Source organism: Populus alba, chromosome 16 (assembly GCF_005239225.2).
Source record: "Populus alba chromosome 16, ASM523922v2, whole genome shotgun sequence".
Classification (NCBI taxonomy): Eukaryota; Viridiplantae; Streptophyta; class Magnoliopsida; order Malpighiales; family Salicaceae; genus Populus; species Populus alba.
This window is the reverse complement of record NC_133299.1, coordinates 1,093,959-1,112,673: the sequence shown is the minus strand read 5'-3', so window position 1 is coordinate 1,112,673 and position 18,715 is coordinate 1,093,959. Positions and strand designations below refer to the sequence as shown.

General features: G+C 33.8%; 3 protein-coding genes across 3 annotated transcripts; 2 read left to right on the top strand and 1 right to left on the bottom strand.

Annotated features, from left to right (window-relative positions):
- Nucleotides 1-1,046: 1,046 nt before the first annotated feature.
- LOC118030939 (uncharacterized) lies at nt 1,047-3,000 on the bottom strand. Its single transcript, XM_035035211.2, has 5 exons — nt 2,572-3,000; nt 2,361-2,472; nt 1,791-1,872; nt 1,462-1,513; nt 1,047-1,329 (listed from the first exon to the last, which is right to left on the bottom strand). The coding sequence occupies exons 1-5, from the start codon at nt 2,983-2,985 to the stop codon at nt 1,192-1,194; spliced, it is 798 nt and encodes a 265-aa protein (XP_034891102.1). The 5' UTR covers nt 2,986-3,000; the 3' UTR covers nt 1,047-1,191.
- Nucleotides 3,001-6,768: 3,768 nt separating this feature from the next.
- On the top strand, nt 6,769-11,745 carry LOC118030940 (uncharacterized). Its single transcript, XM_035035212.2, has 8 exons — nt 6,769-7,055; nt 7,339-7,432; nt 7,797-7,916; nt 8,012-8,060; nt 8,249-8,348; nt 8,467-8,528; nt 8,707-8,765; nt 11,220-11,745. Exons 1-8 carry the CDS (start codon nt 6,904-6,906, stop codon nt 11,322-11,324), a joined length of 741 nt encoding a protein of 246 aa, XP_034891103.1. The 5' UTR covers nt 6,769-6,903; the 3' UTR covers nt 11,325-11,745.
- Nucleotides 11,746-16,088: 4,343 nt separating this feature from the next.
- On the top strand, nt 16,089-17,637 carry LOC118030941 (uncharacterized). Its single transcript, XM_035035213.2, has 2 exons — nt 16,089-16,247; nt 16,829-17,637. The coding sequence occupies exons 1-2, from the start codon at nt 16,233-16,235 to the stop codon at nt 17,246-17,248; spliced, it is 435 nt and encodes a 144-aa protein (XP_034891104.1). The 5' UTR covers nt 16,089-16,232; the 3' UTR covers nt 17,249-17,637.
- Nucleotides 17,638-18,715: the final 1,078 nt, after the last annotated feature.

The window sequence follows — 18,715 nt, the reverse complement described above, 5'->3', positions numbered from 1 at the left end:
TGTAACATATGGTTGATTTTTTTTTTAAATAGTTTTTTTAATTAAAAATATATTAAGATAAATTTTTTATATTTTTTTAAGTTAAAAATACTTTTGAAACATATCTAAAAGTAAAAATTCAAATACCTACAGCTCTATTTATTTTTGTGATGTAATGTGGAGTGTTATGAGTTTTTATTTAATTACAGATTTAAAAGTGTTTAGTTAATTAAAAGATACTATAGTTTTGCATGCTCCTACTATATATTTTTTAAAATATTAATTAAAAAAATTATAATTTATAACTTTTTAAAATTTATATTTTTCAAACTGTAACCATAAAATCTATCATAATGTAAAAAACACACTAAAAGAAAGATTTATTAGTATGCTATTGATTTAAAATGCAATTCCACATCGATTATACTTGGTATTAAATTAAGGTTTTGTTTGAGAATGTGATAAAAAATTGTTTTTTTAAAATATTTTTTTCTTATAAATATATTAAAATAATATTTTTTTATTTTTAAAAATTTATTTTTAATATCAACTCATAAAAAACAATCCAAAAACTAAAACAATTTAATTTATAGCAAAAATAAATAAATAAAAATTTAATGAAAAACCATTTCAACTATAGCCCGAAACAAGATCTATAAAAGAAAAGGACATGAAAATTACACTATCCAATGGAATTGGACCTACAATATTACCTTGCATATAAAACTCTCAATGAATAAAGACGAATTTATTAAGAAAGTAATTAATATAGTTCCATGGAACCCTAGTTGCTTCTCTCTCTCTCTCTCTCTCTCTCTCTCTCTTTAATGGAAGTGGTCTACTTCCGCTTTTGTTTCTACTTGGAATTCCACCCCCCTTATTGGGAAGCACATCACTTGTTCATGATTTTTTTTTTTTTGTTTATTATACCATGGACATTCCCTTTTTCATTAAGCTAATGTATAAAATATGGCTTTTGTGCCATGGATCTATTCGGTTTAGGACCTGGTTTACGAGGTGGTTTCACATGTCTCTAGGCCTTTGTGTTTTTTAATCTAATATGCTGTAATTTTATTTTTTAATTATTTTAGAATTAATCTAATCAAATCTCATACAGAAATTCTGAGCATCTCTGGGCACACTACCACATGGTACAGTACTAACTGAAACAGGAGATGCCGTGATTGCATCATCTAACAGGGTTTATGCTGCCTAATACATCCCTGGCATTAAGAAGATCAAGATGACAGCAAGCAAAACCAGAACAAGCACAGCTTTCTTCACCTTGTCTCTGGACAATTTACAGGAGCTCATCTTCTCCACAATGCTCATGGCGAATCCCATCATTTTCTGCAAAAGACAGAAAAAGGGTGTCTATCATATCATACGCCAGAAGGAGTCATGATCACTTGATCAGTATCCTCCCGTTATTTCTGATTTGCACCGGATTCAGTGAATAAGAAAATCGGGATTGCAAATTACCAGTCTAAAAGGCTCAATATGCAGAAGTGGTTCCATGAACATCTCCACATTCCTGTAATACATAGTACTGTCATTCATGAGATGGACAGATGGAAAGCTCAAGCATCATCAATATTAATTAGCTCATGTAATGTACAGTAAATCCAACCATTATTGCTAAAGCTAGTGGTCAGATTTTTTTATACTATTGGCTAAATCTTTTTTATCTTTCGTTTTTCTATCTTAAAGATAATAACTAAGTGATTGATTTATATATTATATTAAATGAGTGTTTCTCTTTTAAAAGATTTGAGGTTAATGGATGATCTTGTGGAGATGTTTTCACACACCTTATGATGATCCTCCCTTGGTATACTTGGAGAATGTAGAAGCTGAAACCCTTTCCGAGAGGCACATGTGTCTTGCTCCAGTCTACAAAATAAATTAATCAAACAAAAAAAAAAAAACATGGTAAGAAAAGCTTCCCTTGCAACTCCTCAAAACTGTGATAATTTCCCTACGCAAGAGATGGCCATGACAGCATAGCCAACTTGCTATAGTTGGTTGTGTACCTTGTCCCCTCCCCAAGTCTCCACTTGGAGCCCTCCTACTTATAAAGGAAAAAAGAAGAAGAAGAACCTCATTTGTGTCCCTAACATATTATTTGGTTCTTAATTTCATCCCAAACTCATCTGATTTATACAATGTTTCCCTCCCATGCTAGAATCCCCAGGTGTTTTCTGAACGTGTTTTGGCTATGGAAAGGAAGAATTGCTTAATTTCTAATAGGTTTTGAATGAAGAATTCATAAAATTAATCGGTTTAGGATGACAATATTGAGAAAGAGGTAAAATATTAGGGATGTTAATGAAGTTTTCCCAAAAAACCAAGAAAGAGAGGTAGAAGGCAGTGGCATATACTTAGTCTCCAAGCTACGCCAACATTCAGTCCATCATGGAAGGTAGGTTGCACGACAAATTCGAAATTGTTTCCCAAGAATTTGATCAGAATTTTGAAAAAATCCAACACTTGCTGCAAAAAGAAAACAAAAGGGATCACAGATATATCATTTGTGTGATGCTACAACTCTAGGTAAAAGAATTTAGCAAGTTGGAAACTTAATGGGCATGCCTGTTTCCCTTGGAAGGGTTGGAAGAAGGAGAAGAAATTGCAAACACATCGGCATTCATCACCAATTATATCAGACAATTCCCTGATATTTTTGTTCTTGATTGACGTGTAAAGCTTGAGAACTGTTTCTACAGCTCGGTTATCTTCCTCTCCCGATCCTGATGATGTCTTAGCATTGGATGACACTAGTGGCAATAAGCCTCTATGCCTTGAAGAGAAGCTAGTTTCAATCAAAGGTTGGTGCAAGAATTGTGGATGACATTTCGCAGCACAAGCACAAATTCTTGTACGTATATTTTTATGATTAGTAGTAGGACTGTAGGAATTCCTTGCTTGTGGGGTGAGTTTTGGAGGTGAATTTGAGACGAATAGTCTAGTTCCATTTAACAAGGTGGGGAGAGAGACAATGGCCATTGGAATGTTGGAGGAATGAAGATCATAAGCATGTGGGATGCATCATAAACATAAGTTTTGAGGATATAGAATTATTTTGAGGAACCTTTGGAATAAAGAAAGGTTAAGTAACATGCAAGAAAAGAATTCTTTGTTTTTTCGGGGTTTCATTGCAAGAAAAGAATCTGAAGCAATGCTTTCAATTGCTTCATGCAGTAATCTAAGGAGGTTCCTTATCTTCTCAAGAAAATAGTAGATCGGAATCTACTCAGATATCTTTCATTAATGAAAGTATGGCCAATGAGCCCTCCTTCTTAGTCCATATATACTCCCATCTTCTCCCATCCTTAGCACACAGCTAATCTGACAACATATATGCCTGTAGCCAAAAATGAGTTCACCAAGCTTAGCAGCATCCACCAGCAACTATACATTCACTGAAATGTCATCTAACATTCCTAATGATATATCATCACTGACATTTTTGCTAGACTGCCTGTCAAGTCAATGCTGGCAATATTCCTTGGCAGTCTAGAATTTGTTAAGTAGCATCCAAATAGCAAATTTGAAGAACCCAAATCTTGTCCTGAAGCTTGACTCCAAGCTTTATTGTGTTGATGAAGGATGGAGCAAGGCAAGAAGGCTGTCATTGCCTCTTTCATTAAGCATAAAAAACGTAGAAATTTCTGGTTCATGCAAGGGCATACTCTGCATTTCGGAGCAAAAGTGCTATCGAGATATCTTTCTCTTGAATCCCTCTATTGGGGTTTTCAAATTACTCCTTCCATTCTCGGGTTTCAATATCGCCACAGTTGAGAACTCTTTCGCCTTGTTGGGGTTTGGTTATCTTCAAGAAGAAGATGATTACAAGGTCATAAGATGTGTTCATATATATGATAAGCCATTCATTGACATCGACTCATATGAGCGTGAGGCCTTAGAGTCTACTCTTTGAAAGCTGATGGGTGGAAGGACAGTGGAGGTATTCCATTATTCCATCTGAATTACAAAGCTGCTATTTGGCTTGGCAATGATTTTCTTATCCAGAAAGCAAACTAGCATGATCGGAAGGACGGGGTGGTATTTGATAGTTTCATATGACATGAGCAGAGAAGAGTTCAAGGAGATAACCAGAGTCTATTTTGAATTACAATGAGGGAATTCACATGGAGACAAGTATATATGCTTGATGAATTGATATCAGCCTTCCATCTTTCAAAAGTTGACGAGGCTTACATTTGGTCCATGAAAGATTCATGGGAATTGCGGTTTGTGATTAAGCTGCCTCAGAGAGTTGAGGGCTATAACTACATATTTTTGAAGCCCCTGACTATTTTGAAAAACGGTGAAATTCTGATAGAGGCAGGTGAAAAGGCAAGAATTCTGCATGATACCTACAGAATGATACCTTGCAGTAAACCATACGTAATTAAGTAGTCGGATTAGCGTTATAAGTAATTAGTAGTAAACGTTGGGTTATTTGATTTGGGATTTTGGATGGAAGAATAATTTTACCTTGTAATTTTTACTTTCTCATAATAAATTTTTTTTTTTGATTGTCTTGTCTATGAAAATAAGACAAGTTATTAAATTACGTAAATTTTGTACATAAGCTTGTGTGATTGATTGCATTTATTTTTTATATTTTTATACTTGCTAATTGATTTGGGATTTTAAGCTGATTCTACTACAACTACTTTAACATGATGCTTATGATTCCCAGCGGATTCGAACTTGAATGTAATTAGAGAAAACTCACCCCATTGAGAAGGCAGGCTGCCCTTTTTTTCTTCTTCTTTTTTTAAGATAATATTCTAGATTTTATTAACTTTAGCTAATAAGAAGACAGTCAAAGAAGTAGAAAAAAAAGGAAACAACAGAATCAAGACAAAAAAGAAGAAGCCATAAAAGTAAGGCTGCTGCAACCTAAAAAAGGGAATGAAGACCAGGCAAAAGAAAAGATGGTAAAAGTCAGCTATGAGTTATTCTGTTATTCCAGAATTTGATCCTAGATCCAATATTCCGGTGTAACCAAAAGTGTTTCTATCAATCTTCAACCATAAGATCTGGAGTAGCATCATCAAAGATTACATCATTCCGATGAAGCCACAGACTCCAAACAATACAAGTAAAGAGAGGTTGCCATGGATGTTTCTGAAATTCTCCTTGCACCATTGTAGATCATTACTCACACATATCATCAGCAGTTTTCTGGGAAGCAGCCACTAATACCCCACCAAGCTAGGGATTCCATCCATAACTTCCAAGCAAAAACACATTGAATGAACAGATGGCTAGACGTTTCATCAATACTTCTTTTACAGAACACACATCGATCTTGCTGAAGTGAAAGCAAACTAAGCCGTAACAGGCTAGTCCCTTTTTGCTTTTCCCTTCGCCATCCAGGTGCTTGTGTTTTGAACTCTACGGCCACTTCAACCATGACAGGATTTTCCTCGGTTTTGAACAAACTCCAATTACTGCTGTTAAACTCAGCAAGTTCAAGTTTTGTTCTCAGGGAGGGACTTGTTTAATTTGTAGTGTGGCAACTGGAAACATCAAGAGACTAGTCAAAGAAAATTTATGCCCTTCTCCGAAACTCGATCCTTAAAATTGATTTACAAAATGGATCACCCTTTGACTTAATTATTATTATCCGATAATAAGTAACAAGCCATGAATCAAGCAGGTTTAGTGAGTGGTATTTTTTTTTTATATTTTGGGTGCTTTTTTTAAATAAATTTGATGTGAAAAATTATCAAATTTGATGTTTTTAGATATTTTTTAAAAATAAATTTTGATGTGAAAAAACATCAAATTAATACTTTTTTAATATTAAAATTTTACAAAAATCTAAAAAAATTATTTTAATATTTTTTTTTTATAAAAAATTTTTAAAAAATATTTGTATTGCAATACCAAAAACTTCCCTAGCTATATTTTACTTGGATTTCATGAAAGATTAATAAAGGGCATAAAAATCATGTCAAACATTCATTTTTAACTAATTAAGTAAACTCTCATATCTAATTAATGATATATTGAATAGATCAATAGAGGAATTATAAGTTCTTACATGCTTGCTTTTAAAGAAAACTTCATAACATTAATATTATAAACAAACACTTCTTCCACGTGTCCAAACCACAGTTGCTTATTTTAGGGTTTGAGTCATTAATTTATCATGTTATTTTATAAATCAAAAAGTCAATTAGAATAAACATTAAAATTAAAAATTAAAAAAATATTATGCGATTAAAAAAAAATTAAAATCCACTTGAACAAGTATTTTATAGATTTATCCGGATTACTTAAATTATAGGTTAATTAATTAAAATACTTAAACTTAATCAAGTTAAAATAAATAAAAAACTATTTAAAATAAAATTGTATTTAAATAATTTTTGGATTAATGAATCTTGTCAAATGAACTAAGTTTTATTTTTTTTTGTTTTAAATTAATTTTTTTTAATATATTTAATTTGTTTTTGATATATTGATGTGAAAAATAAAATTTAAAAAATAAAAAAAATATTATTTTGATGTATTTCTAAATAAAAAACACTTTAAAAAGTAAACGCTATTATAATACCAAATAAATTTTTTAAAAATTTTAAAATTTACTTTTGATACTAACATATTAAAATAATTTAAAAATATAAAATAATCTTAACTTAAAATAAATTAAAAAATTTCAAATTTTTTTAAAAAATATTTTTTAAATAAATAAAAAAACCAGAAACCTGCATTCTGAATCTCATCTACTCTAAAAGACAACAACACCCCTAGTCTATTCCAACAAAGACACTCACATCCCTTCTCCTTCAATCACAAACAAACCAGAGACCAGAACTAAAGAGCAAAAGACTGTACATTAGTCTCTCGAAAGATCAGGACTTTGTGTCTGATTTTGGTGGGTTCCGTCCAATCAAGAAATCAATGGCAGAAGATCTAGTGCTAGACACAGCTATAAGAGATTGGGTGCTGATCCCATTAACAGTAGTAATGATTCTTATTGGGATCCTTCGTTATTTTGTTTCAAAGCTTATGCAATCTCAGCAGACTCCAGATGCTAAAATTGTTAAAGAAGGGTTAGTTATCAAAACTCATGTCACATAATCTCTGTTTAGCGTTAAAGCTTGTTTCTTTTTGTGATTTAGATTGTTTTTGTGCTGGTTTTGGTGAACTTTGGCTAGTTATTGAATACCCATGTCATAAACTCTCTCTTTAGTGCTAAATTCTGGTTCTTTTTGTGATTTTTCATGTTTTGCTGGTGGTTTTAGTGATTTATTTTTTTTACGTTATTGAAGTTTTATTTGTCAGAATTAGTTTTATGTGTATTAAAGTCTTTTTGTTTTTGTGATTTTATTGCAGGCAAGTTGTTGTGAGAGCAAGGAATTTGCGAGCTGGAGCTAACTTCATACCTGCTAAGTCGTTTCGAGCTCGAAGGGCTTATTTTAGCAATGAGGTTTTGATTTATTTTTATTGTTTTTGGTTTGTTTGGTTTAGGGTGATTGAATGTTGGATTTGTTAATTGTTTGTAGAAGTATCTAAATTTGTTATGTTTTGTGAAAGAGATTGGAGATTTGGTTGTTTTTTCTTAAGTACATTTTCTTTCAATTTCCAAGCAGGTCTGACATGATTCGAATTGTATTTTTTTTTTTTAATGTATTGGAGGGGTTTAGATATATGATATGTTGCATTGCTTTGTTAATGCACCACAGATTTGGTATGTGAGAGCTACATTTAGGGTCATAATTCTGATGCTAGCTTGAAATTTTCCATTTCAAGTAGGTAAGATGCTAACATAAAAGTTAATTACTCTTGATTAGGAAAATGGATTGTTGCATGTTCCCAAGGGCCAGGGTCAGAATCCACAAGCACAAATGTTCTCTGACCCAAATATGGCCATGGATATGATGAAGAAAAATCTTTCTATGATTATACCCCAGGTATTAACAGTTCAAGAGCTTATTGGCCTTCTCTAATGTGTCTTTTCAAACAAGATAATTTAGCATATTGATTTGTGATTTTTTCTGCTGGCCAGACTCTTACCTTTGCATGGGTCAACTTTTTCTTCTCTGGATTTGTTGCAGGTCAGTCTCTTTTTTTTGCTGTTTTTTTTAGCTTTTTGATTCTTAAACTACGTTTCATGTCCTTCATGCCAAAATTTGGTTTATCCCTACATTTAATAAATAATTTATGAGTGTATGACCTTTGTCGATCTTAAATTCCTTCTGGATTTGATCTTTACAACTTTGTTATGATCTCTTATTCTGTGCAGCCAAGATACCATTTCCACTGACTCAGAGATTCAGATCAATGCTGCAAAATGGGATTGATTTGAGCACTGTGGATGTTAGCTATGTTAGCAGTCGATCATGGTATTTGTCTATATGAGAAATTGTATTCTGAAAAATTACTGAGAAGCTTTTTCTAGAGAATTCTGGACTTGTGCTTAGTTTAATATCTCTATTTGTCAACAATCCCTTTCTTTTGCAGGTATTTCCTTAATTTGTTTGGATTAAGGGGTTTGTTTAGTCTCATTCTGGGTGAAGAAAATGGTTAGTATTAGTTCATAAATCTTTGTAGTTGTTATATCTATTTTGTCTGAGATCTGAATTGCTGCATCTCTTGCAAAATCATTGGTGTCAGAGTCTAGAAGCATAAATTGGACTTTTGCATGCTTTAGGATTTCTGGATATATTCTCTAGATGCTCAAATACGATATTTGTAATGCAGCTATGGATGATACCCAGCGGATGATGCAAATGGGTGGTTTTGGTTTTGATCCAACCAAGGTACAAACTTAACTGGCCCTCTATTGATCATTTTAGCTTGCAAAACCAAACTGTTTAAATGGTTAAACAATATAGATATTTTCAGTCCTTTTTGACTACTATCTATAATGAGTATACCTTACATGATCTTTTTGAACAGATTTAGTTATTAATAATAATGTCCTTACTACATCGATTGCAGTATGACTGTTATTGTGTCCAAAGAATTGCCCTTGTGTGTTGATCTGCTGGTTTCTATTTTACTGTCCTAAATCTAGACCATGTGGATTGATACTGCCAAGGTTGTACTAATGGGAATAGATGGATATTGTCACTGGGACTATACGGCTTTGTAGTTAAGTAGTTGCCATTTATTTAATTGCGCTCCCATCATTGTGTGAAAAAGGCAAAGGCATGATACATCTTTATGATTCTATCATGAACAAAATCTTTAGAGTCAGTGGTTTTACTAGCAACTCAGAATTGAATAGAGATGATTGGGAGTTGAATCAAGCTTTCTCATTGGAATTTCTATTTAGATGCATCTTAACAGCTAAGTCATTTTATTTAAATGAGTAAAAGAAATTAAGAAACTGCTGGACCATATTTAAATTGGACAATTCAAACCTCTATAAGTACAACTAGAATTTTAGACCTGGTGATTTAATGGTGCTAGAGGCAACAAGTGTCTTCCAACTATGAACTCTACCAAGTTCTTTTATGAGTTGTCGATGGCTGATGGGGTTTCAAGGGTCCATTAGAAGTAGACAGCTTCCAAATAGACTTGTTGCAAGCACTGGTGATGGTGTTTAGGTAACAGGTATCCATTGTCTACCAAGTACCAACTAAGCAAGACTACCATGTCCTTTCATGAGTTGTTGATGGCTGATGGGGGTTCAAGGGTTCATTAGAAGTAGATAGCTTCCATATAGACTCATTGCAAGCACTGGTGCTGGTGTTTAGGTAACAGGTATCTGGGTGGGTTCCTTATTGTGTCCTGCCTGTTGTCAATGCTGTCCAAAAATACTATGATGTTGTAGGTCATTGGCTGCACCTTTTCATTATTATCACTTGCAGGCATTGCTTATCATATTGAGTTCTTAAGTGGTCCAGTTAGCTCAACTGTCTGTTATGCAGCTTGCCTTTTTTCTCCTTAATTCCCTTTTCTTTTCTGGGAAAATCCAAATAACAGATGGTTTGGAATTAAAGGAAGTCCTTGTATTCATTGATAAAGGTTCTTAGATTTCTCTATCATAGAATTAGCTATGGATCCCCAGTTATCTTTCAGAAGACTATAACTTCGTCAATTGAAGGGCTTCAAATTGCACTTGAACTTGTCCTTGTGATTAGTATTGGGTATAGAGCTCTTTTTATTATTATTATCTGCCCCCACTTCCTACGAAAATAGAAGGCTTTTTGCTAGCACTATGCCGAGAATGGGTTGTGATTAGACTGATTTGATTGGAGGGTTGTAAAAGGAATATTGCAGGCAGGAATATTTAAGACACTGAGTAAAGGAGATGACAGCCTTGAGGTTGCCCTTGGCCAGCTTAATTTTCTCAGTACTGGGCCTAGGTTTGCCATTGTGGGTTGGATTTGGTCAGTTCTGGATAACTGCATGTCGGGATCCTCTATCATTTTGCACCAATTGAAGCGAACGCCAAAAGAATAACATTGGAGATTCTTTACAGAACCCCCAATCACCTTCCCCCACTGCACACACCAAAAAGAAAGCATAATGTGGGATTTGATTCATAATAATGAGGTCAACACTATAAAGTTAGGCCTTGCTTGGTTCAGGTCAACGCTGTAATGTTCATTCTCTATTTGGCTAGCCTCTCTTATGGCTGCTGCCACCATTTCCAGATGTCCATTTTGCAGCCTTGGCCACTCTTTTGCTCCTCAGGTGGAGCAGTTATGATACTCTTATGAAATGGTCATAGGTATACATGATTAGGCATGTGGGGCATTCCATGATGCCTGCTTTAATTTGTTTTAAATTTCTAAGCATGTCACCATAATTACTAACCTGCTTTTCTGAACAGCACTGGCTTCTTTTTCTTTGTTACTTTAGAAATGTCTTGTGCATGATTAGGGTTTTGATTTTTTATTGTTGAGAATCTTTCTTATGGGGACCCCGACAACATACTTGATCCCCGTTTTCATTAGTTGAATTTTTAGCCAGGTAATGGAAGATCTGGAAAGGTGTGAATATATTGCATTTTCCAAAGGGATTGGAATTGTTGGGACTGATTTGTACTTTTTAAATCTAAATTAAATTTTATTGGCAAGAATGTCCACTGGCCTCGCCTTGTAATCAGTTAAATATATGGTTCAAGTATGAGATGTACCAAGAAAGAATTTTGTACCATACAACTTCTCTTTCATATTTTAACTCGGTGAAAATGTATCTGTACGTATAATGTTAAGCAAAAACTATTGACTACTAATCTTATCTATCTGTATTCTCCTCAGAACTTGAGTGCTGAGAAAGATGGCCTTGACATAATTCAGCATGAATGGGCCCTACCAAAATTTGAGCAGCGTGCTGAAGCAGTGTTGAAAAAACTTGTGAGCTGAAGCGCCAGCTGCCAAATGGGTTTATGCTCAACAAGGCTTGTTCTTTCATGGATTCTTACTGGAGTTTTGCTTGTTCGCTGTCAGTGCGTTGGCTAACAATTATAAAAACCAGCGAATCCATCATTGTAGCATTTAGATTGAATTCGAGTTTTATTACAACCATTGGAGAAATTTTCCACATTGCTGGTGGTAATATCATACTTTCCTTGTAAACGCATTTCTTTCAGCTTGCTTTCCAAGAACATTTGAAACATATTAATGACTTGACAATGAAATCAATTGCCAGGTAGTGTGTCATGATGCTAGGTTTTTAGATAATGCTTGATTTTTGTATCTTTTCTTTCTTTTTTCTGCGAGTGGACGAACCAGTGATGCCTTTATCTAGTGGGTTGAGCAATCCTATGGTTTTTGTTTCTTTTTCTCCAGGGTTTACAGTAAATTGCATTATTACTTGATAGCCATCATACATGGTGGGAACTTTACAAGATTCAAAAGATAAACAGATTCAGCTTAAGCTGACATTTTGTGTTGGTGGGTGGAAACTTCTGTCACTTCGAACCTTCATTGATGTATCCTGTCGGAGCTGCTCCCCTTCTCTGTTGAACACTTTCTCTATTGACCAGGTGGATTGCTAAGTTATAGCAGAAAATTTAGCAGCATAAAGCCGTCCCTGGGCCACCCTCAGAGTGGATTTCCCTCTCAAGTTCCAAATACTGAAATTTTCGTATCTAGAGGAGCAATGATCTATTTCTGCACTGTACTCTGTGCTCTCCCTTTCATATCAATCAGATTCATTTACAAGATTTGCTTACAAATTTCAGTTGAATTTTAGAGAAGGAAGAACTTTACGTCTCTGAACCTGTCATGGTTTGAAACTTCAAACCTGAGATGCTCCTTCTTGGCTCTTGCATGCCTGGACACGTTGTGGGCTTGTGTTATGCTTCTTACATGCATGCTTAAAAACATTGACATGGTGAATCTAGATGACAATAAAATGTTAACTCCTGCTATAAAGTTTCCTGATATGGCGGCATTGAAAGCTCCTTTTACACCTACCTTGTTGGAATCTTTGCAACCAAAATAAAAGACATAATTAATACGATGATCTTGGCTTAAATTCGTTACATAATTGGTCTTCTAAAATGTGTTGTTTTGACTCCTAGATTTTATAGTGGGTTTTGTTTTGAAAATGTTTTTTTTTAGGAGAGAGGTGATACTCGAAGCTTATAGACTACATAGGGTCTTGATTCCTGATCCATGGTTGAGAGGCTTAAGAGCTGAAAATACATAGAGCCAAGCGATACTACAAATGATGTTAGATCAAATCCGATATATAGCTAATCTTTCAAGAAGTATTATTTCATGTTTACATCATCGTCTGGGGATTTTATCTAAAATCTACAAGCTATCTACACCTTCGATCATACTGTATATACATGGTCATTAAAGTATAAACAATCCAACAGCCTGAAACACTGTTCATCTTTTTTTTTTTTTTTTTTCAAATGGTTTTTATGTGCAAACACGCAGGTATCTTATACGAGTGAAACTCCCGATCTCTACAGAAACTTTCCATCAAATGCTAGCCTAGCCTAGATGGTGCACACATGCAGACGACGACCTTTTAAAGGGTGAGAAGCATAGTCGAAGGAATGTTGATTTATGGCCCCCACAGAAAGCTTGATAGAAATGGTTCATCTGTCAAGAACCTAAATTATGATTCACTACACAGTCCACAGCTTCCTCTGTCTATAAATCATGGCAATTGGGGGTGTTGATCGATGTAATCAATAATAAGAAGCCATTAGGGTTAGCCCATGCTGTCCCATGTCAAGCCATGATCCAAGGTGCCATGTTCCTACCTGCTCAACGGCTCATGATCTCATGGGGTCCCGTATTTAGGATCCCTCTTAAACCTCCCATCTCTTCTTTCTCACTTTACAGTGTGTCCATGTATAGACAACGAGAAGATGACACACCCACCGTTCCTTTCTGTAGTTCTTTTTTTAGAAGAAAATTCTTTATGGACCGATATATTTTTAAATTAGTTTTGTAAATGAAGTGTTTGTTTGCATAGATAAGCCTGTTTTTTAAAGTGCTATTTAATTTTTATTTTTTTTGAAAAAGAAATACTAATTTAATTTTTAGTTCTTTTTTGATTAAAATATACCTTTAGCATGGCAAAAGTTATTAATTTTTTCCCTTTTTCTTTAAATTTAAATATGAACGATAATGTTAAAAACAAACCAATTTATAGCTGAATCCACAAACATTTGTTCTTATATTTTGATTGCTTTCTTCTCCTAGCAACAATTTTAATTAGTTTTAAGATAGATTAATTATGTATCCATAATGAATTTTTGAATATATATTTTTCATAAATATAGTAGATGATATTAAAATACAGGATTTTAAACCTAAAAATGCCATATTTTCAAGACATGGTGTGGAAGGGTTTTTTTTTTTTTTTGGTCTTTGAGAAGTGAGATGGCATTATACGAAGACATGATCAGATGAATGACTGTGATCAAGCGTGGCAAATCTGACGGCTGAAAGTGGGTCCCAACATCACGAGAGTCCTACCTGGAAAGCATGTAGACGTTGGCCCACCAAAAGCTCCATCTTTAGGAAGGTCGGTTTCCAAGGCTATATACATATAAAGAAGGGAAAATAAAATAAAAAAGCAAAATCATGGTCCATGGTACTTCTTTCTTGTACTATAATTCAAATCTCTCTCTCTTTTTTTTTTTTTTATTATGAATCTTTAAATTATATTTAGTTATTATTTAAAAAAAAATTAAAACATAAAGATATATCTTTTTATTTTTCATGTTTTGATAGGATAAAAACTTATTTAAAAACAAATTGAATTTTATGTATTTGTTTTTTTTATCTTTACGACTACAAGTTTTTATCCTGCCTACATCTGTTTTTCTTTTGAAAATACACTAGCTATACGAAATATCAATAAGAAAAACTTGTTTCATTCTAATTAAAAACACAAAGTAAACTGAAATTAATATATAAAAACAACTTGAGAACATTACCATGAAAAGAAAAAAACCATGGCACCAAAATTGCTTCAAATTGTATTGTGGGGCCATCCAACAGAAGTCATTTGGATGGTAATGATCATAGCCGGTGATTGAAGGCCCCACTTCAGGCACCGGCCTAGACACCATTGCTGGCTTTTGTTGGGCTCCACGTCGATACTAAAATATGAAAATGTTTGTGGTTTATGCAAAGTGAAAAAGTGAAAAACCTTAAAAATGGCAAATTATTTGACCACAACAGTAAAAGGCAGGCCCTTAATTATTGTTTTCATGCCCTAAAAGTGCCTTCAATTAGCCTTTCTTTGCCCTAATACTATCATTATATGTGTAGATACCAAAGCTGCCGCATATTTGTTGAATATAATTTTTTTTTAATTGTGAGTGTTTCAAAAGAAAAATATTAGGTATAACTTAATTAGTTAAATTATAAATTTATTTTATAAAAATCATTAATTTGAATGTTACAAAATCTTAAAACTACTTGAAATTTATATATATGTTTAATTTTACAGTCTTGAAAATAATAAAATAAAAGATAAATATAATTAAGATTCTACTGAAAAACATTATGCATGCATCAATATACTAGCTTCCCAAATCCTCATTCCAATTTATATCTGCATATAAAATTTAATCAAATAAGAAAAAAAAAACTCGTCTCTTTAAGTTTAGTACTTAATTAGAATAATTGGGAATAAGTAAACAAAACAATTATGGACAAGATCTCCATTCAACTATAACGTGGAATATGGCTGAAGATCTTGATTTTCTCCAATGGCAAAACTATTGTTGTACTCCATTAGTACAAACACATATACTGCTTGGCATGTGATTATGTCAAAAAATGAAATAAATTTGTCATTACTTGTACGCCACTGGTTTTGATTGTCATGAAGATTAGCACTAAGGAGCCTTGATTCTTGGACGAGACACCATTTCTGTCTTTTTTAGGGTTTGCAATAGTGTATACACCATTTTTTTTTTATTATTTCAATAATTACAGAGTTTATTTGATTATTATATTTTTCTTTTTTAATATTTTTTGGTAGAATCTTGCACCTTCTTTGCATTATATATATAAAAAAAGTGGAATTTGATTTCTAATCTTTTTAAGATGATAAGCAAATAAATCTTATATAAAGAACTTTTTTATTTTATCCTAGAGAATCTGTATTTGATATTGAATATTTTCACATGAATAATGGATCGAATATAAAATCCCGAATCCAAACAACATAAATTGAAAAGAAAAACAACATGAATTCCTGTCGATTTAGATATCAACATGATCTAACAGTGCATATTCCACTAAAATATCATAAGATTAAAAAAAAAATGCAAGGTTAATTAGAATAACATGAATGCATCACATGATTTAAGCAGTAATTAACCTACATTATGCCCTACTGAAAAAAAAACACATAGGAACCCACTCAAAAGAAAGATATGATGCTGATATGAGAAACGGCCTCCACCATATGGCATTGCCAATTCATTGTTGGATCATGTATTTGTCAATCCTAGCTATTAAAATCATATATATATATATATATAAAAAACAATTATCTCAGCATAAAAAAAGAAATAAAATAATTACAACTAGCAAGACATGCCACTGTGTCTTGACAGCAATATTATGAGGTGTCTATGTTGAAAGATTCAAGTGAGCATGCTCCCTATGATCTCATGCTCTCATTCTCTTATTAATCTATGCATTTCACTCCTCTATAAATAGCTCTCTCGTTGATCATCTCTTCACTTCACTAGCTCGCAAGCCTCCTTCTCTTGTGCCTACACCAACCCTCCTTATTCCTTTTCTCCAATCTTTCTTCAAATCGTATTAGCTTTTAACCAAATGGCTACTGTTGAGGTAAAGATCTCTTGTAAAATATTTCTTAGTGGAGTGCTATGACAACCCATCTTGATCGTGCTCAAGTGATACATCACTCAGTCTCATTTTAGTTTTACAATAATATCTGATATTCATCAACTTGTATTAATTGATTAGCCCTTTTGTATAATATTATCTTACTGATCAAGTTATAATTTGTTGTTTACTACTTTCATGATCAAATAAGTTTCATAACCTTCTTGTGGTATTGATGATGATCAAATTTCTACCTCTAGCTCAAGTGATAGACCAATCCATTGTCTATGCTAGGTTTCATCCGATCCTTCTGTTTATATGAGGATTGCGATGGAGAGGATTCCATCTTACAGTTTATTGCAACTTCTAATTTTCTTGATCAACCTTCAGGTTTCTTTATGTTTTAGCAAGAATTCTACATATTCTAAGCTTTCGTTGATTGTTGTTAAAGGAAACTACTTCTGTAGATAGAATGGATGAGAAGATGATTAAGAAAAAATGAATCTTAAAGAACCCTTCTTCTATCTTTCTTCCATTGGATTATACATTTTGGGATAAATATATCAGTATGCTTATTGTTGCAGGTTGCAGCTGCTCCAGCAATTCCAGAGACTGAGGTGCCTGAGGTAACCAAGACCGAGGAGACAACCACAGAAACTGCACCACCTGCCCCTGCGCCAGTAGCCGAAGAACCAACAGAAGCAGCACCCGCTGTTGCCCCGGCTGCAGAACCTGAAGCTGAACCTGCAGTTGAGGTTGAAACCAAGGAGGTTGTAGAAGAACCAGCAAAAGCTGAGGCTGAAGAGGTTGCAGCTCCAGCAATAGAAGAAACTCCCGAGGAGACTCCTGCAGAAACTGTTACTGAGGAGACCAAAGAAGAGACCAAGGAGGAGGCAGCACCAGCTCCTGTTGAGGAAGAGAAACCAGCAGAAGAAGAGAAGCCAGCTGAAGCACCAGCTGCAGAGACAACCAACACAGAAGTTCCAGTGGAGATCACTGAGTGAATAGATTCTATGGAGTGAATGATAGTACTGGTTGGGGTCTTTGTTTCCGTTTAGGTTGCATTGTCAAAGTCCTCATGAGGTTTCTGTTTTGTTTCATTTCTCTCTTTATTGATTTATGATTATGGCTAAAGAAAAGGGTTTTCGGTGGGATTATGGGATGTGGAAGCTACAGAGTCAATATTAAGCACTTGGATCCGCATCAGGTTGCCAGCTCAGGTCAGAATACACAACAAGGATAGTCGCTTTTGAAGTGTAAGGGTCATGAGCCATGACTCATTATAATGGCATGGGGCTTGGATCTATGTGGGTTCCAATAGGTTCTATTGGTTTTGAAATGGTGTGATGATGTGATCTCTAGGCTTGATAATAAAAATTATATTTTATGTTTAGTTGATGAGCACCTGCATTTGCTATTTTTCTTTGCTTCTATTTATTGAAAAATATGGCTTCCCAAGGTTTTAGTATAAAGTCCTATGCATAGATCTCGAATGTAGGTGTGAATCATCCCTCAGTATCTGTTTGCGGCAGTAGATTTCTAGGCCATCCAATCCTTTCATGGAGGAAACATGGAGAGTTGAGTAGAACATGTTGCCAAATCAATTGGGATGTTCTTCCTAGCTGTGGAAGTTACAAGATTTGCTGTGTGTATTTGGTAATGCAGTTGGAAAGGATTTTCTAAAGTACCTTTATATTGAAAATCGATGATAAATTGTCGTTTTTTTAAGTAATTTTTTATAATTATATATTATTAAAATCAATAAAAAACACTTAAAAAAACATTAATATAAATTTTATTTGGTTTGAACACACTTTTAAGATTTTTTATTACACATTACCAAATAATGTCTTATGAAGGGCACAAAACCTATGTTCTTTAATAAATAAAGGTTCGAGTCATGTTGTCTACAAGACATTTAATATATCTAAACACCAAAAAATAATAAGAATAGACCAGGGTTCCGAATTTTATAATCTATAACTGAGTCGATGCTAGAGTTATGAATTTATAATCTATAATCGAGTCAGACTAGAATAGAATTATATGTATTCTCACAATATCTAAATAAAAACTATATTTACATAGACACCCATCGCTAAATTGCATCAAGGGGTATAATTTTGATGAAATAAGCAGCTTCTGTAGCTTTTCAAAGTCGTTTTTGAGGAAATAACAAGGTCCCAACTAATCCTTCCCATCCTTTTAATCTACTTTTTTCGACATGACAAATTAGCAAAGGCAGTCTTGATTGCACTTAGATGACATGGCATGTGAACTTGAATCTGTTAAGGCCAAGACAAGTTTACACTGGCTTATTTCCAATGGAAAGATGTGTAATGTCCGGTGGCTCAGGTCCCTTCTATGAATGGCGACAACAACTTGGTGCCACAACGATGAGAAATATACCAGTCAATTTTAACTCGCAAATCCATAACATTATTCATACAGGATCAAGGATGACAAAGGCA

Excerpts from the sequence above, each read along its gene's own strand:
- LOC118030939 (XM_035035211.2), bottom strand. The coding sequence starts at position 2,985 with ATGGCCATTGTCTCTCTCCCCACCTTGTTAAATGGAACTAGACTATTC. Across the intron at positions 1,873-2,360 it reads TGGCGTAGCTTGGAGACTAA|ACTGGAGCAAGACACATGTG; the intron begins GTATATGCCACT and ends TTTATTTTGTAG. Across the intron at positions 1,514-1,790 it reads CAAGGGAGGATCATCATAAG|GAATGTGGAGATGTTCATGG; the intron begins GTGTGTGAAAAC and ends TATGTATTACAG.
- LOC118030940 (XM_035035212.2), top strand. The coding sequence starts at position 6,904 with ATGGCAGAAGATCTAGTGCTAGACACAGCTATAAGAGATTGGGTGCTG. Across the intron at positions 8,061-8,248 it reads CTTCTCTGGATTTGTTGCAG|CCAAGATACCATTTCCACTG; the intron begins GTCAGTCTCTTT and ends TATTCTGTGCAG. Across the intron at positions 8,349-8,466 it reads TATGTTAGCAGTCGATCATG|GTATTTCCTTAATTTGTTTG; the intron begins GTATTTGTCTAT and ends TTTCTTTTGCAG.